The sequence below is a fragment of the Uloborus diversus genome, chromosome 8 (genome assembly GCF_026930045.1).
Source record: "Uloborus diversus isolate 005 chromosome 8, Udiv.v.3.1, whole genome shotgun sequence".
Lineage (NCBI taxonomy): Eukaryota > Metazoa > Arthropoda > Arachnida > Araneae > Uloboridae > Uloborus > Uloborus diversus.
The window spans coordinates 151,882,272-151,901,566 of NC_072738.1; the positions used below are offsets into that span (position 1 = coordinate 151,882,272).

The 19,295-nt window shown below is 37.4% G+C and overlaps 1 protein-coding gene across 2 annotated transcripts in view; it reads left to right on the forward strand.

Annotated features, from left to right (window-relative positions):
* Nucleotides 1-19,295, forward strand: part of LOC129228033 (ras-related protein Rab-37-like) — a 451,604-nt gene that overhangs the window by 348,739 nt on the left and 83,570 nt on the right. For both annotated transcript variants that reach the window (XM_054862662.1, XM_054862661.1), the window contains exon 6: nt 13,235-13,357. In XM_054862662.1, the coding sequence (XP_054718637.1) occupies nt 13,235-13,357 (123 nt within the window). The remainder of the gene's footprint in view (nt 1-13,234; nt 13,358-19,295) is intronic.

A 19,295-nucleotide genomic window follows, 5' to 3' on the forward strand; every position in this document is an offset into this window, starting at 1 on the left:
CAAAAATGCTTGGAATATGAGTACACTTATCCGTCTTTTGCGGATATTTTACGTTTGGCGTGAACAGCTTATTCTTATACAGTCAAATTTGGCCCTGAAAAAAGCCTTTGTTTAATAGATAAATCAGACTCCGAACCGAGGAATAAAAACACAAGCGCCTCAGACCCAGGATAAGAAAAACGCAACTCGAACATGATTGGTTGTCAAGCTTTGTTTACTTGGCAGCCTTCATACAGACGCAATCACCAGTGTTTGTCGTTGAAAATAGAATTCAAGTGTGGTATATGCGGTGCCGAATTTTACTTTAAAAGATATTTGACTGATCGTAGGAGTGCCTAACGATCGTGTACATGGCCTAAAACATAGAAATGACGATAATAAACAACCGAGGATTGTAAACGAGGGTAAACAACAAAGAGAACCCTTTGTACAATGTCAAGAGAATGAATGCCATGCTAAGTTACGCACTGTTTGTGACTTACGAAAGCATTTCATGGATGTTAATGAAACTAAAGACCCTGGAGATCATCAAAATTTTAAATGATAACTGCACAGGTTTGAATCTAAAATTCAATACTATTAAATAGTTGTTTTGTTTTCTTTTGGACCCCCCCCCCCCCCCCCACTCAAACGAGAATCCTGACTACACCCATGGTAACAAGGAGTCCCACATAAAAATCTATTAAGCAGAATATTTGTTATTAAAAAAAAACATTAAAACTTCAGTTAATTTTAACATATTTATGTTTAATGCAGCTGCCAAAACACCTTACTACAGCTGGGGCTATAAAATTCTCCTGTCGCTTAAAAAATAACAAAAGAGGGGGGAAAATGTAAAAGAAAAAGACTGTAAAATATATATATCATTTTTTAAACGCATTTCATTCCATTCTCCTCAATGCGGATGTCGCAGAGATTGAACCTAGCACATTTGAAAGATTTTATAAAGAAATACCCGCTGTATTCTATCAGACACACAGCAGAAAGCGACGTAAGCAATTCACTTCCTCACTCCTATGAAAATAACCTAACGCATCATTTGTAAAGCGCCAAGCAAAGCGCTTTTGTGCCAAATGTGGTAAAACTTCACCTGTAGCGGGTTATTTTCAACGACCAATCACGCGTGATTTGCATATTTCTTATCCCGAGATTGAGGCGCTTGTATAAAAACTAAATCAGAGAAAGCTTTGTGATTTCTAATTTTATCTGTTGCCATCTCATATTTATTTACAATCTTACCCAGACAAACTAAAACTAGGCATCCTGAGGAACCTCGTACTAATAGCACTTATTTTTGCGACGAATGACGCTGGGAAACACTCGATTGCGTATGTAACAGCTTTGGCAAATACATCAGTACGAAAAGTAATTGGTACTCTCTGCCCGAGGTAGCTACGGAATCGGCAAGAGTCCAGTTAACACGAGCCTATTTGTTACCGTTCAAAAATTGTAATTATGTGGTAACGGATTATTTGAAGGAGGGGGAAAGGTAAAAATAGGATGCTCATGTTTTGTTCATTTCTTACAACTGCAAAAGCTGGGCGTCCCTGAAAACTAACTGAAGCGTCCATTTCCGCCTGTGAACCGGATGTTAGCCTTTCCATCTCGTGTTTTGAAGCATATCTCAGCAAAAGTTTTGCTCGAAAAAGTTACGGTAACGGTCGCAATTTTAAAAATTCCATAAAAATGTAAAAAAATCCGCCAAGTTAAAAAAAATTCAGTAAAAACCCCCAAAGTTTCATTAAAATTCAAGAGTCCATCAAATAAAAAAACAGACCGTTAAAAACCATTAGCAGTTCATTAAAATGTAAAACAATCCGGTAATTAAGCAACTACAACATTAAAAAAGGACCATCATTTATCGCCAATCTCGTCAAGCAACCGCGTTACCGTAACACAACTTTTTTAATTAGTTCTACAATTTTTGGGTGGGCTACGATAACATGGTCGCATGGCAAGATTGGCGATAAATAATGGAGAAGACGCATTATTTTACATTTCAAAAGAACTTTTGATGTTATTTAATGACCTCGTTCATTTAGTTGGTAGATAACTTTTGATTACAATGTCATTCTTGATGGGTTTTTTAATGGACTAATTTATTTATTTTGCGGTATTATGATTTAATGGAACTTTCGGTAAGTCTGTTCCAAGACATTGTTTTAATTTGCACGACTGCGTTTTGTAACTCTGTTTTTTTTTTTTTTTTTTTTTTTTTTTTTAATTAGAACACAAAAACTCAGAATCCTCAAGCATGGATCATCACCAGTACAGAAATTATTCTTATGCTAAAAAATGCGACTTAAAAGCTCCAAAATTTCCTTACAAACTGTTTTTTCTTCTGACCTAATGGTTGCTTCGTATTCATCACTTAGCTCGCTCGTTTCAATTTGAAGAAAGCATCCATAATGTCTGAAACGAGTGCAAATTGTTCCAGCGCAACTTATATTCTCACAATTTTTGTCACGTATGGGAAGAACAGCAAAACCGAAGCTAATCAGCCTGCTTTCAATATCATCTCTCGTCATAAAACATTTAACTGAAAAAACTTTTTGCTCTTCGAGATTATTTAAATCTTTCCAGCGATGGCTAAAATTCATAGCATCGAGCGAAAGTGGATTGAGGAATTTGTTGAGAGTTACAGGGAGCTTCCACTTAATTTCATAAGGAACATCTTCCATTTTGAAACTAAATATTAAATCAGGCTGTCCGTAATATTCCCTCAAACATGTGGCAGTGCAAATTTGTTGAATTTCACAATCAAAACCAATGATTGAATAGCAAGGCAGCAGTGTCACCGTTAGTTTGTCTTTCAAGTCAAACGATCGAATCACCGCACTGAATCGATCTATTTTGAATTTCGTTTTATTTTTGTAAGTCAGTTGAATTTTGCCAGAATGTTCACTGAATGCACTTTCCATAAGTACACATATGCAGTCGTTTTCGTACAAAATTCCACTTCTTTCGTAAACTAATTTTTCAAGTAGCTTTTCTTTGGAGCCGACCATACTGGAAGTTGTCTTAGTTGGCGAAAGATCTATCAATGAGTAACATAATGCGCTTGAGGTAGCATTATCATTTGAACAGCTGAAAGATTTTTGGTAAATATATTCGCGTTTTTCTGGCAATACTCGCTTTTCGGTGGTGGACCGTTGAAGCTGTGTAGTCCCCTTTTTCTTTTCCGGCAAGTTCTGAAATACAAACGATTTTTTTCGCTTCAGAGCTAAGAGAGCCATAGATTGATTCTTCTTTGGCGGCATCTGTTCAAACACAGTAGCCAGACAGTCTGCGCTGGCCACTTGGCTAAGTTTCAAATATTCCACCCCTCTTTGCTGAATTTCAGTATCACGACTCTGAAGTATATGGTTGCGTCTGAATATTGCTTGAATTTGACTTTTCAACTCGGGGTAGAGATTAATGAATTTCATGTACGTCGTAAGCAACAACGCTCTGGTGGGCGCAGAGTAGATTCCGAAATGAGAATGAAGCAGTTTCAACTGTATGAGAGGGGAAGATCTCGCATTAGCAGCAATTAGGTTTCCGAATTCGCCCAAAATGTAAGCAGATAGTTTTATCATAGTTTCATTGCAGGAACCCGACTGCATCGCATTGAAAACTGAAACCACCACATGTCCTTGAATGTCCTTCACTTCCATCACCTTATTTATCAGTTTGTACCACACCTCATCGCTTACGTGTTCCTTGGCCGTTTTTATCAGCTTCAGTACCACGTCAAAGTACCATTTATAGTCGGTACAAAAGTGCTCTGCCAGAACTGCTATTTTCAACGCTGTTTCTTCTCTGAGTGAATAATCAGCAATCTCCAAGAAATACAGCAGTTCTTCGACAATAAGTTTGACATTTGTTTCATTGCAAAGCACATAAAGTAAATCAGATGCCCGTTGATGAATATAAGTATCAGTCTCGTCGATTAGGAAATTTATTATAGTTTTTATATGCTTTCTGAATTTTTGTTTACAGACTTCAGATTTCGAATATATGCATATGGATTCTAGGGCCAAAGCTCTCACGTTGATTTCACGCCGACTCATAAAAAATTCGATTACGTCACAAGCTCTGTTCGTAAGGCTCCGATCAAAATCAAGCTGGAAGATCAGTGCTATAGCTTCGAACACTATTGCATTCTTTGCGTTTGTATGTTCATGTTTTCTTGATCTTGGAAGTTCTTGGGCTTTGATCATTATTACGTCTAGACAATCGCAAAGGCAGGTTCTCACAATGGGATCAGACGGAACCGGTAGTTGTTGAAGTAATCTTAATAACTTGATGCAAATCCAAGGAGCAGGCACAAAGTAGTACGAGTAGTCTTGGAGATCTGCAGCCGCTGTGACAATAATCCTACTCAACCTAGAAACAGCAAAATGTACACACTTTTCGCATTCTTTTGGCTTCGACTTCACTAAAACTTCCAATAAACTTAACACTGCTGTAACTAGGCCCAAGTTGGGGTTGTTGAGGAAGTTTATGATTCGATCTATGTCTGAATAATCACAAATTATGTCTGGGTCGATTTCAATCAGCCTCGCCAAAGACAGAGCAGCGCTTTGCTTCACAAAGTCTGCTGTTCCTTTGAATAGGAGCAGTTGCAGCACAGTAAATCCCATAGCGACAGCCATGTTCTTGTTCGCACAATTTGCTATATACTGCAAAGCTAAATTTTGATGCACAGGACCCGAAGTCATCAAATCATTTTTGACAGATTTCCAAACCATTGGCATTAAATTTGATTTATTGCTCACAACTACAGATGTGAACAAATAACCAAGCTGTTTTTCGCTGAACTTGTTAGAGCTAAGCAAATTAATTGCTTCCATATAACCAATGTCAGTATTATAACCCATCAAAAATATAAACACCAATTTACAGAGGTATTTCTTTCTGTTATAACCACTTAACGATTTCGCACCCGTGAACTTTGATCTGATGTTAGCCAATTCATAGTTAATCCGTTTCAGTTCATCTTCTTTACTCAAGCACTGTCTGATATCCGATATGAATTTGAATAAACCGTAGATCTCATTTCGATTCATGTCCTGAATGTTCCTTAAAGCTTTCTCCATGAAAGAAAAAACGCGTTAGTTTTACTCAAAAACTATAAAGATTCAAGCAAGATACTTCAAAGAATTTACATTCCGGGGAATTACCATTACGTGGAGCATGCCAAACTGGTGAAAACAAATTCCCGTTGTTAAAAGAACTGTTGCCATTTTTACTATTCATACTTAATTTTCCATTTTATTGGAATTTTTATTTATTTAACATTTTAAAGACTTAAATGATATTGGATTATTTTACATTTTAATGGAACTTTTCAGGTTAGCCAATGCCCTTTTTTATTATTTTCATCATTTGTCGGATTATTTTACTTTTTAATGGTTAATTTTTTAATGGTAATGTAGTAATTTAACAGATTATTTTTCATTTTAATGCAACTTTTATTTTTGTCCATTGGCCTTTCTTTGAGCAATCACGATTGCTTAATGCTTTCATTTGACTGTTTTGGCGTGCTATCATTTTATTTTCCCACCAGCACTCTCTGCAGCATCACCGTCGACCGGATCCTCACGATGCTGCTCCTATAGCGAAAGCCGTCTCCAGGTTGCGTCCATATACTACACACACACACACGCATACATACACACACCTACACACCCACACATATATACATACATACACATACACAAACACATATACACACACGCATACATACAGACACCTACACAAACACACACATACACACCTACACACAACTACCCACACACTCATGCCTGCACGCAGAAACAAACACATACACACCTACACACAACTACCCACACACTCATGCCTGCACGCAGAAACAAACACATATGCCTACACACAAACACACATACCCACACACACAACACACACACGCCTACACACACACACACACACACACTCGTGATTGCGAAAAACATAATTTGAATTCAAGATGTCAAAATTCAAATTATTGGGTTGTTCGGAAAGTCATTTCGTTTTTTTTGGGGAACATGAAAGACAGTTTTCGTATAATGAATAAATATTTTATTAAATTATATATTGGTCATTCTGGTCCAACACCTTTTGCCATCTTTCTGGCAGTAACATAATTCCCCTCTCATAAAAGTTTTGGTCCTTGCTGGCAAAAAACTGGTTCAGGTGGTTTTTGACATTTTCATTTGAGGTAAAGGTTTTGCCATCCAAAAAATTTTGCAGGGACCGGAACAAATAGTAGTCGGAAGGCGCCAGATCTGGAGAATACGGTGGATGTTGCAGTACGTCCCATTCAAGCTGTAAAAGTTTTTGGCGAGTGACCAAACTTGTGTGAGGTTTCGCATTATCCTGGTGGAACACTACACCCTTCCTGTTGATTAATTCGGGCCTCTTCTCTTTAAGTGAATCATTCAATTTGTCCAGCTGATGACAATAGACTTCTGAATTAATCGTTGTATTGTCCGGCAAAAGCTCAAAAAAAAAAAAAAAAAAAAAACGATTCCTTTGACATCCCACCAAACGGAGAGCATCACGTTTTTTTGGTGAATGTTGGCTTTTGACACGCTTTGAGCCGGTTCATCTTTTCTGCTCCATGACCTCTTGCAACATTATTGTATACAACCCATTTTTCGTCCCCAGTAATAATCCGCTTCAAAAATGGATCATTTTCTTGACGTTTGAGGAGCGAATCACACGCGTCAACGCTTCGAGGTTAAGCCCATGCCTTTCAAATGGCCATAAACAGTCGAATTCGACAAATTTAATCTCTCACCGATCTCTCGTGTGGTTATTCGCCGATTTGCATCAACTAATGCCTTTATCGCATCTTTGTCAGCTTCGACCGGCCTTCCAGACCGTGGTGCATCTTCGACATCAAAATTGCCGGATCGAAATTTTGCAAACCAGTTCTGGCACTGGCGTACTGTTAACACTCCTTCTCCATACACATCCGTCAATTTTTTTCTCGCTTGGACAGCATTTTTACCTTTTCTGAAGTAAAAAAGTAAAATATGACGAAAATGCTGCTTATTGCTCTCCATATTTAAAAGGGCACCAACCAAAAACTACTGCGTAGAATTAATAGAACTTTTTCACACACAAGCCTTGCAATATCAGCTCTCAAGACATATAATGGTTATGCGGCTTAAGTGTGAAGTTGGTTTCGAAAAAACGTAATTAAGTCCTCTGACGGGAAAAAACGAAATTACTTTCCGAACAACCCAATATTTTTTTTTTTTTTTTTTTGCATAAAAACTTTGATTTTAGCAGCATGGTTTAGAGCTGAACGATCTAGCTTTTGTTTTCCTCAGATTTTATGTTCAAAAGGACCCGGTTTTTTTTCATCGATTGAAAGATAAATTCATACTTGTACTTAACGTCCCCAACAGAACGACCGATATCGATTTGGTGACTTAATGATTGAAACATTGAGTGTCGAGTCACTTCACGAACCCAGCGTTAGTTTTTAAAAATAAATCGATTATCTAGTATTTCCGCAACAACTTCCAAACATGCAGCAGCACAAAATCTGGTTTTACAAATTTCGGATTATCCATAATTCTATCGACTCATATTCGAAATGTCTTACTCACGGACCTGACATTTTAATCTTAAACCAAACAAACTCCAGCCGCCAATTTGTGAATATGGCTCCTGCATTTTATTTCATAATGCCCCGTGAGCGGTGGCCGCAAATTCAAACACGGACTTAATGCCACCCGACGGACACAAATGCTGTCACGAATATTTACATAACAAATTCATTGCCACATCGACTTTTAAAATTCTACAGCAGAAGGGCGCCCGATAATGGTTAGGGTTTATCTGTCCGTTTTAATTCTGAAATATTTGAGTTTTATTAAGTTGACGACGGACTTCGAATGACTTAAATAATGTAGCGGTGATGAATAATGTGATTTTAAACTTGATGTGTTCTAAACTCGGCGCTCTGCGAGTGCACGGCTTAAAAGGTATAAAGCTGTTTTGATGAATTAATTTCGAGGCAAGATATAGTCCAACCGCGGATTGCATGGAATTTTCAAACGTCCAGATAAGACGAATGTATGTGAATAAGGGGGAAAAGTAAAAATTTGATACGTGTATTGCGCTCAATTTAAAGGGACTGCTTCTGCAAAAGCTGGAATAGGTAAAAAAAAATAGGTTCGCCCATTTCCGGCTGTAAACCGGATGTTTGTCTTTCCATACAATCCGTGGTCAGACAGTATTTGATGCAGTGTGCTAGTAAACTCAATGTAATCTTCGAAAAAAATGTATTGCAGTCATTCTAATAACAATAGTATTTTACTATTTCTTGTTTTAACAAAAAATGTGTTACATAAAGAATTCCATACGTATACGACAACACATGTCACTTTGAAAACTCAAATGAAACGTTATGCACACACAAAATTACTGTCGTTAAAATATGTAGGTTTGTTTATGTTTTGGCAAGTAATTTAGAATTATATGATACTGTCTAACCACGGATTGTATGGAAAGGCAAACATCCGGTTTACACGCGGAAATGGAAGCATCTATTAGTTTTCAGGGATGTCAGATTTTGCAGATGTATTTTAGCCTCTAAATTAAGCAGGGTCGCATGAGCGAAATACGCGCATAAAATTTTTATTTTTCCCCTTACTCAGATGGAATCGCCTTACCTGGATGTTTGCCAATTCCATACAATCCGTGGTCAAACAGTAGTAAACTTATTCTTACCTGCTATTCAATATCCATTGCAGCATTTCAATTGTAATGCTGTCCTGCTTATTGTTTCTAACAAAGCAACTTTTACGTAAAATGCTTGTTACGTATGTCAACACGAATTATTCCAATCTCAAACCTGGCAATATCTCGGATGTTATTGATATGTAGAGCACTTCTTTTAGTAGCCTCCTACTGTTTGACGACGGATTGTATGTAATTTGGCAATCTGCCAAGTAAAGACGATTCCATCTGAATTCATCTAGCAGGGGAGAAGGGAAAATAACGATGGCCTTTTTTGATGCACGCGTTTTATAATGTCACTAGTGTCTTATTCATTTATTGCACTCTCAAAAATAAAATAAGGGGAACAAAAATAGTTACCATGGAAACAACAAAAAGAAAATAAATTATTTTCATTTCGTTCAGAAAAGTAAAAGCAAAATGGTAAGCTCAAAACTTTGTTGTGAATAAATAAATCAATTAATTTTTGCCGTGAGAATATTGATCGAATATACTTTAGAGTTAAAAAATGTTGCTGTGAGCAAATTTTCATTTTTACAAAACTAAGGCTAAATAATAGAGTGGCAATAGTGCACATGTGAAGCAAACCAACTAACATCCCTATAAATTAATAGATACGTCCATTTCCGCCTATAAACAGGATATTAGCCTTTCCATGTAATCGATGGTCAAACAGTAATGGTTCGGATTCCACTTTTAGCTGTAGGCTTCCTAGTGATCACCAGAGGCACTTCCAGAGCCAGATAATAAAAGCTCAAGATGGTCGGTTGCCGAGTTCTTATCAAATGACCTAACTTGGCATTTCGCCCTGTGAAAGCAAATTCTCGCCAACTACTTATTGGAATTACATCGTATACCCTTAGCCTCATGTTACTGGCTTTACCATAGACTAATAATAAGAATAGACCGAGCTATGGCAACCCTTTTGCTGCTCATAAACCAAACCATGTGACTGGTGGATATCCTAGCAACAAAGGGCGTTGATCGTAGCAGACGATCGAAGACGAAATCGTCTAAAATTAATTTCAAAATTAATTTTATTTCAAAGACGAAATCGTAGCAGACGATCAACGCCCGCGAGAAATAAAATAAATAGATGTGATGGAACACGAAAGAATGATCTTTTATGGAGTCCGATTTCTAAATTTGTAAATATTTTGTTAATATAGTGAGTTTTTCGTTTAGATAGTATTGTGCATTTTCTTTAGTTAATTTCAATAATTCTCTAAGCAATTAAAGATGCAAGCGCCCAAAAAGAATCGGCAAACGGTAAGATTTCTACCTACAATTTCAATTTAAGATACCGATTAGTACATTTTTGCGTTAACGCAAAACGTTTACGCCACTACGTTCACGCCAACGCTGACGTAGCAGTTCCAAATGAAATAGAAGTTACTGAAAACTGTGATCAAAAACTAATTACTAATGTCAAACTAATGCATAACTAAAATAAAAAGAGTTCATTCTCTGCACCTGGAAAAAAAATTATAATGAAAACACATTACGTCTTAAAATACATGTCGAGTCCCAAACTATAGATAATGTTGCCATCTAGCAAGCATGCTGCCAAAGTTTTCGCCAAGCCTCCCACCAGTCACATGATGTATCCATGAACCAAATTTTTCATCAGCAAGTCTGGGAAAGCTCGGTCTACTCTTTTTATTAGTCTATGGGCTTTACGTTAACTGTTCTCGTTGTTGTTGTCGTGTCCTTGGATGGCAATGTCCAAGTAGAGAGAGTGTGGCAATGCCTCGAGAGGTCAAAACTTCTCAATTGGACGATACCCACTAGTAACGTCCAATAGCTGAAAGGGAAAAAAACATTTCAGATGTTCGTCTGTACCTGTGAAAACTACTCAACGGCCGACAAAAGAAACTTTCGGGTTCACGGACTTAACAAAGAACGTACCTAGAAACCTGGTGGATGCCTTTGGCTTCTGGCATGGAACCCACTATCCTCAGCAGAGGCGGCGAGTGAGGCTTCAAAGTGCGCGGGCGAAATTATTTAGGAAGTTGAAGACTATTTTAGTCTATCTTGAGTGACTGGGGGAGGGGGGAGGGCTTCTGATGTTCTCTAGTGTAAAAGTTTTGAAATTGCAATTTTAAAAACGCCGTATTTTTTTTTTTTTTTTGAGCAATCACGATTGTTTATTGTTCTCACTTGGCTGTTTTGATGTCCTTTGATTTTATCCCCCCCCCCCGCCACCCTCTGCAGCATCACCGTCGACCGGATCCTCACCATGCTGCTCCTCCAGCGAAAACTGTCTCCAGGTTGTGTCCATATCCTACACACACGCGCATACATACACAACTACACACACACATACACACAAACACATACCCACACATATATCTACACACACATACACACACGCATAAATATAGACACCTACACATACACACACACAAACACATACACACACGCATAAATACAGACACTTACGCATACACATAAACAAACACATACACACAACTACCCACACATTCATGCCTGCACACTGACAGAAACGCACATGCCTACACACACATACACACAACTACCCACACATTCATGCCTGCACACAGACAGAAACGCACATGCCTACACACACATACACATCCCCTACACACAAACACACACGCCTACATACACACACACACACTCGTGATTGCGAAAAACATAATTTGAATTCAAGATGGCAAAATTCAAATTAATTTTCTTTTTTTTTTTACTAAAATCTAATTACTAACAATAATAATAATAATAAAAACAAAAAAGTTTGGACTGTCTTTGGTAATGTAAGGATAAGGTATGATGTTTCGTATGATGTCTTAAAGACGCAAATTAAAGTTATCTTTAGCAAACTTAGAGCAAGAAATTTGGGGTTCGCTCCCCGAAAGTTTGAAAAGTTAAAACTTTTTTTTAAACTTTTTTCAAGCGTTATTTCAGACTTATCTTTTATTGGCTTAAGGAGGAACAAAAAGGGTCGGAGGTTCTCCTAGTAATTTTTTTCCTTTGAACTGATGAAATCCGAAGAACTCAGTTTTGAACTTCCTTTGAGGACTTGAGAAAAAATTCTCCTCTAAGTTGGAGTCTTAAAAACGCAATTTTACGCTATCTATGGGGATTCTTTTCCTGATTTTTTTTCCACAAACTGGAGTCTTTATAATACAAATTAGGTCATCTTTGAATTTAAAGGAAGGAAGGAGTGCGCTCGGAGATTTTCTCCCGGAAAATTTTCAAAATTGAAGTTTAAAAACTAAAATGTTAAATAATATGTAGTGACGTTCGAATAATGTCACCCAGAATGGTTTGAAATTAAAATCTTAACGTTGAGGAAAGCTTTGATGGTGAAAGAAGTGCGGGGTCAATCGCCCCCCCCCCCTCCCCCTCTCTCGAATCCCAGCCACTGATTCTCAGAATCCAAAGTCCGATGTTCTAACCATTAGGCTCTCCAGACCGTACTAAGTACAGGGTGTTTCAAAATGAATAGCGGGGTTTTAACATGTTATAATATTTATTACACCAAACTTACATCCACAAGTGATATATCAAATGAAAGAGAAACAGTTTTACATAATAGCCTATAAGTGTTCAATGTGAGCACCATTCGTCACTCGGCACACGTCAAGACGATATGCGAGTTCTTGCAATAATACAGGGTGTTTCAAAATGAATAGCGGGGTTTTAACATGTTATAATGTTTATTACACCAAACTAACAGCCACATGTGATATATCAAATAAAAGAGAAACAGTTTTACATAATAGCCTACAAGTGTTCAATGTGAGCACCCTTCGTCACTCGGCACACGTCAAGACGATACGCGAGTTCTTCCCAAACTTTGATGAGTGTCTCATTAGTAATTGCTGCAACAGCTGTTTCAATCCTGTTCCTTAATTCGGGAAGGTCGGCTGGCAGTGGAGGCACATACACACGGTCCTTAATAAACCCCTAAAGATAGAAATCACACGGCGTTAGATCGGGTGACCGTGGAGGCCATGGGAAACAAGCCCTGTCATTAGGCCCCATACGGCCAATCCAGCAGTCGGGTACAGTTAGGTTAAGCCAATCGCGTACCTCATTATGCCAGTGAGGCGGCGCACCATCTTGCTGGAAGATAAAACACAAAACGCTTTCTGTTCCTTAGTCGCCATTTTTGCTACAAACTTTGCTTTCTAGCGGATTGCAGCAGAAACATTCCACGCGCATGCGCACTGATGCCAACAAACAAAACTGTTTGAGTTTCTCTTTCATTTGATTTCATCACTTGTGGCTGTAAGTTTGGTGTAATAAATATTATAACATGTTAAAACCCCGCTATTCATTTTGAAACACCCTGTATATCTGTCTCGTTGGAAAAAACCTCTGCAATCCATTATCTCTTTCGAAGCGCTCCTCGCTGTTGAGACTTCAACAAAAATGATTTTTTCCCTTGACATCTGTTCCTATTTTGTTAAGCGCACACTCCTAGAGAACTAATAAATGTACTGATTTTCTGTTTTTACATTTTCAGGCGTGGTTGGGGGAAATCAACGAGTACGCCCAGGACGACGTCGTCATTATGCTCATCGGAAATAAAGCGGACTCATCGGCCGACAGGCAAGTGATGTATGAAGACGGGGAAAGGCTGGCGAAGGTAAAACTGCAAACTATGTTATTCTGCATTTCATTTCTTATATGGGAAAAAAAAGCAGGAGGGAGACGGGTGAATGAAAAGTATAACATGCTTGCGGAACTCTCGCTGGTGTGCTAAAATATTTTTAGCCACCAGTGTGAAGATATAACTAGTTTCTATGTGGTTATTTTCCTGCAAAGCGGTTATGGCTATTTCAGAGCCTAAAAGAACGGCGAACCTGCAGTCCCTGCACGCCGTAACTGAACGCTTTGGTATTGCTTGCAGTGTATATATATATATATATATATATATATATATATATATATATATATATATATATATATATATATATATATATATTGCTGGTTTTACCCTGACAAAATCTCTGTCGCTGCAGTTCTGTGCATGCGCACAACGTATATACTTCTTAAGTTAGCCTCATACCTATGCGACAGAGACAGGAATTCAGAACGCGTCATTGGCTCTAAATAGTTTGATAAACACGCCCTCTTATTGCCAACCACCTTGCTCATTGCCTGTTATTCATTCCACAAGAGAATCGCCCGTCAAGATATGACGGGTGGAAATTACTTCTACATTTGAACGAAGTCATTGCCTGTTTGGTGATAGTTTGATTGTTGAAACTTCAATCTTCACTCCAACTCCAGTGGATTAACCCTGAACTCCAGTAGGTAGCGTTCATTGTTAACCATTTTTTCATTCCCCTAAAATGACACAGTCTTACCAGTAAAACGGTTAAATTACCGGATCGAGTTCAGCCTTGCCACTATAAAAGCATTTTAAACATTACCAAAACATTTTATCAAATTATCATGCCGTGCCGCAAGTTTCATTGTTGAAACTCGCGGTTTACTCGATCATTGGCTATTATATATATATGAGGATTATTAAAAATTATATTTCCACCCACAGAACCACAACGGGCTTTATTCGCAATTCCAATAAACTATAGGGGGCACTGCAGCCACTGTCTAATGGCGGATGGAAAAGGTAAAACAAAAACATGCCGTAACTTATAACTTGCTTTGACGCTTCGTGAATGACTGTAATTTTTCAACGTGTTTGTGGGAAGTTTTCTTTTCTATTCTTCTGAAATTACATTACACATAAACTGTCTGAAGCTTGGAATTTACCCCAAAGAAAACACGTGGAATGGAATGTTTTACCTTTTTCTTTAGTATTCTTAATCACCGCAAGGTAGCGTATTCGAGCTCTAGAGTTGCGAATAAGTTGATAATATTTTTGGTAATGTTTGACATTTAGGGAAACGCTTTATTTTGACAAGGCTGAACTGAATCCGGTAACTTAACAGTTTCACTGGTAAGATTCATTTTAGGAAAACGAAGAGATGAGAAAGTGGGCAACAGTGAACGCTACCAACTGGAGTTTAGGGTTCAACCACTGGAGTTAAGGTTAAAATTTCAAATATCAAAATATCACCAAACAGGCAACTGCTTCGTTAAAATGTAGAAGCAATATTTACTCGTCATACCTGAACGGCCGATTTTCTAATTAAAGAATAGTCTTAAATTAGAGTTAATCAAAGTTTGCGTTTACCTCAAAGCACTCCAAATCTATTTGAGACATGATATGACGGCCTGGAAGAGATTCGGATCGCACCACATATAACACGGAAAAAGAAGAAGCGATTTTCTCTTGATTTTTTTTAATCGTGAATTTGGATAACATAATTGCCGGCCGCCTTGTCTAGTGGTCAGAGAAGTCTGACTGCGACGGGAAGGTCCCAGGTTCGAATCCCGGCTCGGGGATGGATGTACTTTCTCTTTCTTGTCCTTTCTTTGTGTTGTTGTGCTGTGAATGGTTGCCTACCCTATAAACGGGTCCTTATGGCACGCGTATACAGTAGGTTGTTTCAAAAAAACTTTTTTTCAGCTAGAGTCCAGGGCACCCCCTATTTTTTTAAGACTTACTAATAGTATTATGCTGTAAAAGTTTTAGCTTCTTACTCAGATTTTAAGAGGGTGCTCAATGACCCCTTCATTTAACATTAGCCGTAGCTTAGAAAATGCCGCAAATTTAGAAACATTTAATTTCCCCAGCTTTTACTTTTTGAGCAATCATGATTGCTAATTGTTTTTCACTTGACTATCCTTGATGTTTGGTTTTTTTTTCAACCCCACTGTCCTCTGCAGGCGCGACTCCTCCCGGTAGCCGCTGCTCCTGGTTAGTGGCGTCCATGTCCTACACACACGAACGCTCATACACATGCACACACACACATACACACACGCACCTTAACACACATACACACACGCCAACGTGCATACACACAGGTCTGCACATACACAACTGTACACACCTAACCGCCTAAGAGGTGGGACAGGAGCCGTTTCTAGACGCAAGTGAGCAGATTAGTAACCAATTAGTAGGGTCCTGCCGCAACTCGTGATTGCGAAAAACATAATTTGAATTCAAAATTTCAGAATTCAAATTATAACTATAATTTTTTTTTAATTTTTTTTTGTAAATAATTATTTTTTTACAATGTATATGCATATTACTAGTGTATATGATAATGTTAAACATTGTTTTTTCAGTTCAATGTATTTTGTGAACCCCTTCTTCATTTTTATGAAGTTTGGGGGAAGGGAGATGAGCACCCTTTTTCAGTTGAAATAGGAAGCTAAATTTCTTCCAGTATATTACTATCCACAAGTCTAAAAATATCGAGGGGTGTCCTGTTATCTTGGGTAAACTTTTTTTTCACATGTATTTTTGAACTACCCTAGGGTACAATGGAAGTCAAAACTTCACACCAAATTACGGTACAGTTGGAAAAGTGAAGCAGCGCATCCCAAATTGCCAGCGTGGCAGGCACAAGACAACAACAAATCATAACATAATTACGGATGTACTTTGCTACTGGACCAAGTGGTCCGTGTTTCACGGACACTGACTTAAGACTAAACATTTCATAGCCCTTTTCTCTGTCTGAGTGACAAATGCAGTTCCCATACACCTTCCTTCTGCTCCTGTGTTTTACTTCTGGGGTTAAACTAGTCGTCGGCAACCTACGACTTACGGTAACCGAGGGTTACTTAGTGACCCGTTAACCCCTTCAGACCTGGTGTCCGGTATACCGGACATACACTTTAAACAGCTGCTAATCATTTAATAATCTATTTAATTAGTTGATTTTTTTTTGTAGTTGACTCTTTACATTCTGCTTATTATAATCTGTGAAATAATTTTTCGTTTTGGGATTGACAACACTGACATATAAGGATTGAGAGGTAGAGAGTGGCTCATTTTTCCAACCATGGATTTTCATCTGAAAAGCGAGGTTTTTTTCCTGATTTTTTTAAAAATATATAATTTTTAATTAATCGTTTCAAACGCTTATATTATGCTTTATAATTGTTTATAGAATATTTTATAATGAAGTTTGTTCGGTATTTTATCGTTTTTGTATATGAAATAGTGATTTCAAAAATATTAGTCCGGAATATGGGACGTGCCACAACTCTTTTAATTTTTCTCCTACAAACTCAAAATTTTGTCAATAAGATACCCTTTACCACAGTACACTGTGTACCAAATATCAACATTTTTGGTCCAATATTTCATAATTCCGACTGAAGGGGTTAACAATTCTTAATTACATCGATTAGTTACTGCCGTGGGCAGGTAAACCGCTGCATCTACAAAAGAGAGTTTTTGAGAAGCGAGACAGATATTTAAATAAACGCGTTTTTGACTCCCCACAAAAAAAAATATGTATAATAAAATGTAGGAATTGAGCGTTTTTTTCGTGCTTCATTTTCAGCTTAATCCTAATACGCAAATTTTTACAATAAAGCTTGAGTAAAATGTTAGATGAAAGAAATGCAAAAAAAAATTGCAGATACTGCTGTTTACCTTTCTATTGGAGAGTAGGTATTCTTCTAACGAATTATTGTTGGTGCTTTCGATTTGCTGAAACAACAGTCGGCGTCGGCAGCTTGAAATTTACATAAATGCTATTCAACCAGAAATTTGAACTCAACTCCAAGAGTTTAAAGCCCATGGTCAGTTCTAAATCAACACTGACGAAATGTAAAACATTGTGTTGGATCCACAATATTTTCATTTCCTTGAAATATAAAATCTGGATGAAGAGTTAATTTCAAAAACTCGAGCATTTCTTTTCCCAAATGAACTTCATCATCCTCAATTCATCGCGAAGCAGGATCTTACTACTATTATATATGCGAAAGTTTGTCTGTATGGATGTATGGATGAATGTTTGTTACTCTTTCACGCAAAAACTACTGAATGGATTTTGATGAAACTTCACAATAATATAGCTTATGCATCAGAATAACACATAGGGTAGTTTTCGTCCTATTATGGGGGGCAAAACCCCCTTAGGGGGGCAATAAAACATAATTTTCGTCTAAATTCTCTAATATAGGGATGAAAAAATACTTGCACATATTAACATTATATGTCCATCGAAAGCTCTGATTTTTCGGCTGAAGATGGCACTTATTCGAAATTTCTAAGTAGAATAAAAAACGAGTTATGAGCTTTTTAGTTCCATGTTCGAAGGCTTTCCTTAACTCAATACAATATTTGGTGTATCATCTCAACTCCCTATCGATAACGACCATAGACTAATAATAAGAGTAGACCGAGCTATGGCAACCCTTTTGCTGCTCATAAACCAAACCATGTGACTGGTGGATATCCTAGCAACAGCGGGCGTTAATCGTAGCAGACGATCAACGCCAGCGCGAAATAAAATAAATAGAATTGATGGAACACGGAAGAATGATCTTTTATGGAGTCCGATTTGTAAATTTGTTATTCTAAGTTGTAAATATTTTGTTAATATAGTGAGTTTTTCGTTCAGATAGTATTGTGCATTTTCTTTAGTCAATTTCAATAACTTTCTAAGCAATAAAAGATGCAAGCGACCAAGAAGAATCAGCAAACGGTAAGATTTTTACCTACAGTTTCAATTTAAGATACCGATTAGTACATTTTTGCGTTAACGCAAAACGTTTACGCCATTTCGTTCGCGCCAACGCTGACAGCTCCAAATGAAATAAAAGTTACCGAAAACTGATCAAAAACTATTACTAATGCCAAAATAATGCATAACTAAAAGAAAAACAGTCCAATCTCTGCACCTGGAAGTTTTTTTTAATGAAAACACATTGTCTTAAAATACATGTCGAGTGCCAAACTATAGATAATGCTGCCATCTAGCAACCATGCTGCCAAAGTCATCGCCAAGCCCTTCCACTAGTCACATGATACATCTATGAACCAATTTTCTTCATCAGCAAGAATGAGAAAGCTCGGTCTACTCTTATTATTAGTCTATGATAACGACTATTGTTGTATTGTTGACTATCTTTGCTTTTCGTGACTGTTCAAGGCTTTTCTCAAGTCAAATCTTGAAGTAAGATTTTTGCACAAGATTGGCAAATAATACATAGATTTGGCTGATTTTTTTCCATTTTAATGCAATTTTGAGGCAATTAATGTTTTTTTTTATTATTTATTTGTATTGACTGGGTATTTAATCGATCAGCTGGAATCTAGCCAAACTTTTTTTGTGGAATCATTTCAATAGCTAAGGCATTTGGCATTTTTTTCAACTGTCGCTGTTTTTGAAGCTAAAGACTACGCAATACTGTTTCTCGGTTTTCACCATGTAACCAAATATCGCCATTTCTTTAATATTTCTTTCTTTAAATTTGTTAACACGTAAAATAATTCGCCAACTAATTCGCAAATTCATAAACAGCGCAAAAACTTCCATTGCTTTGTCTTTGCACACAATTTCAAACAATTGCCAAATTTTTGCTGTTTATTGGAAACATTTCAGGTAGTATCATTGTTGACCCTATTTTGGGACGATTTCTACGGTAAGAAGTTACACATTATACAATAATTTAGATTGCCGGTGTAGCGCTGGATATTATCT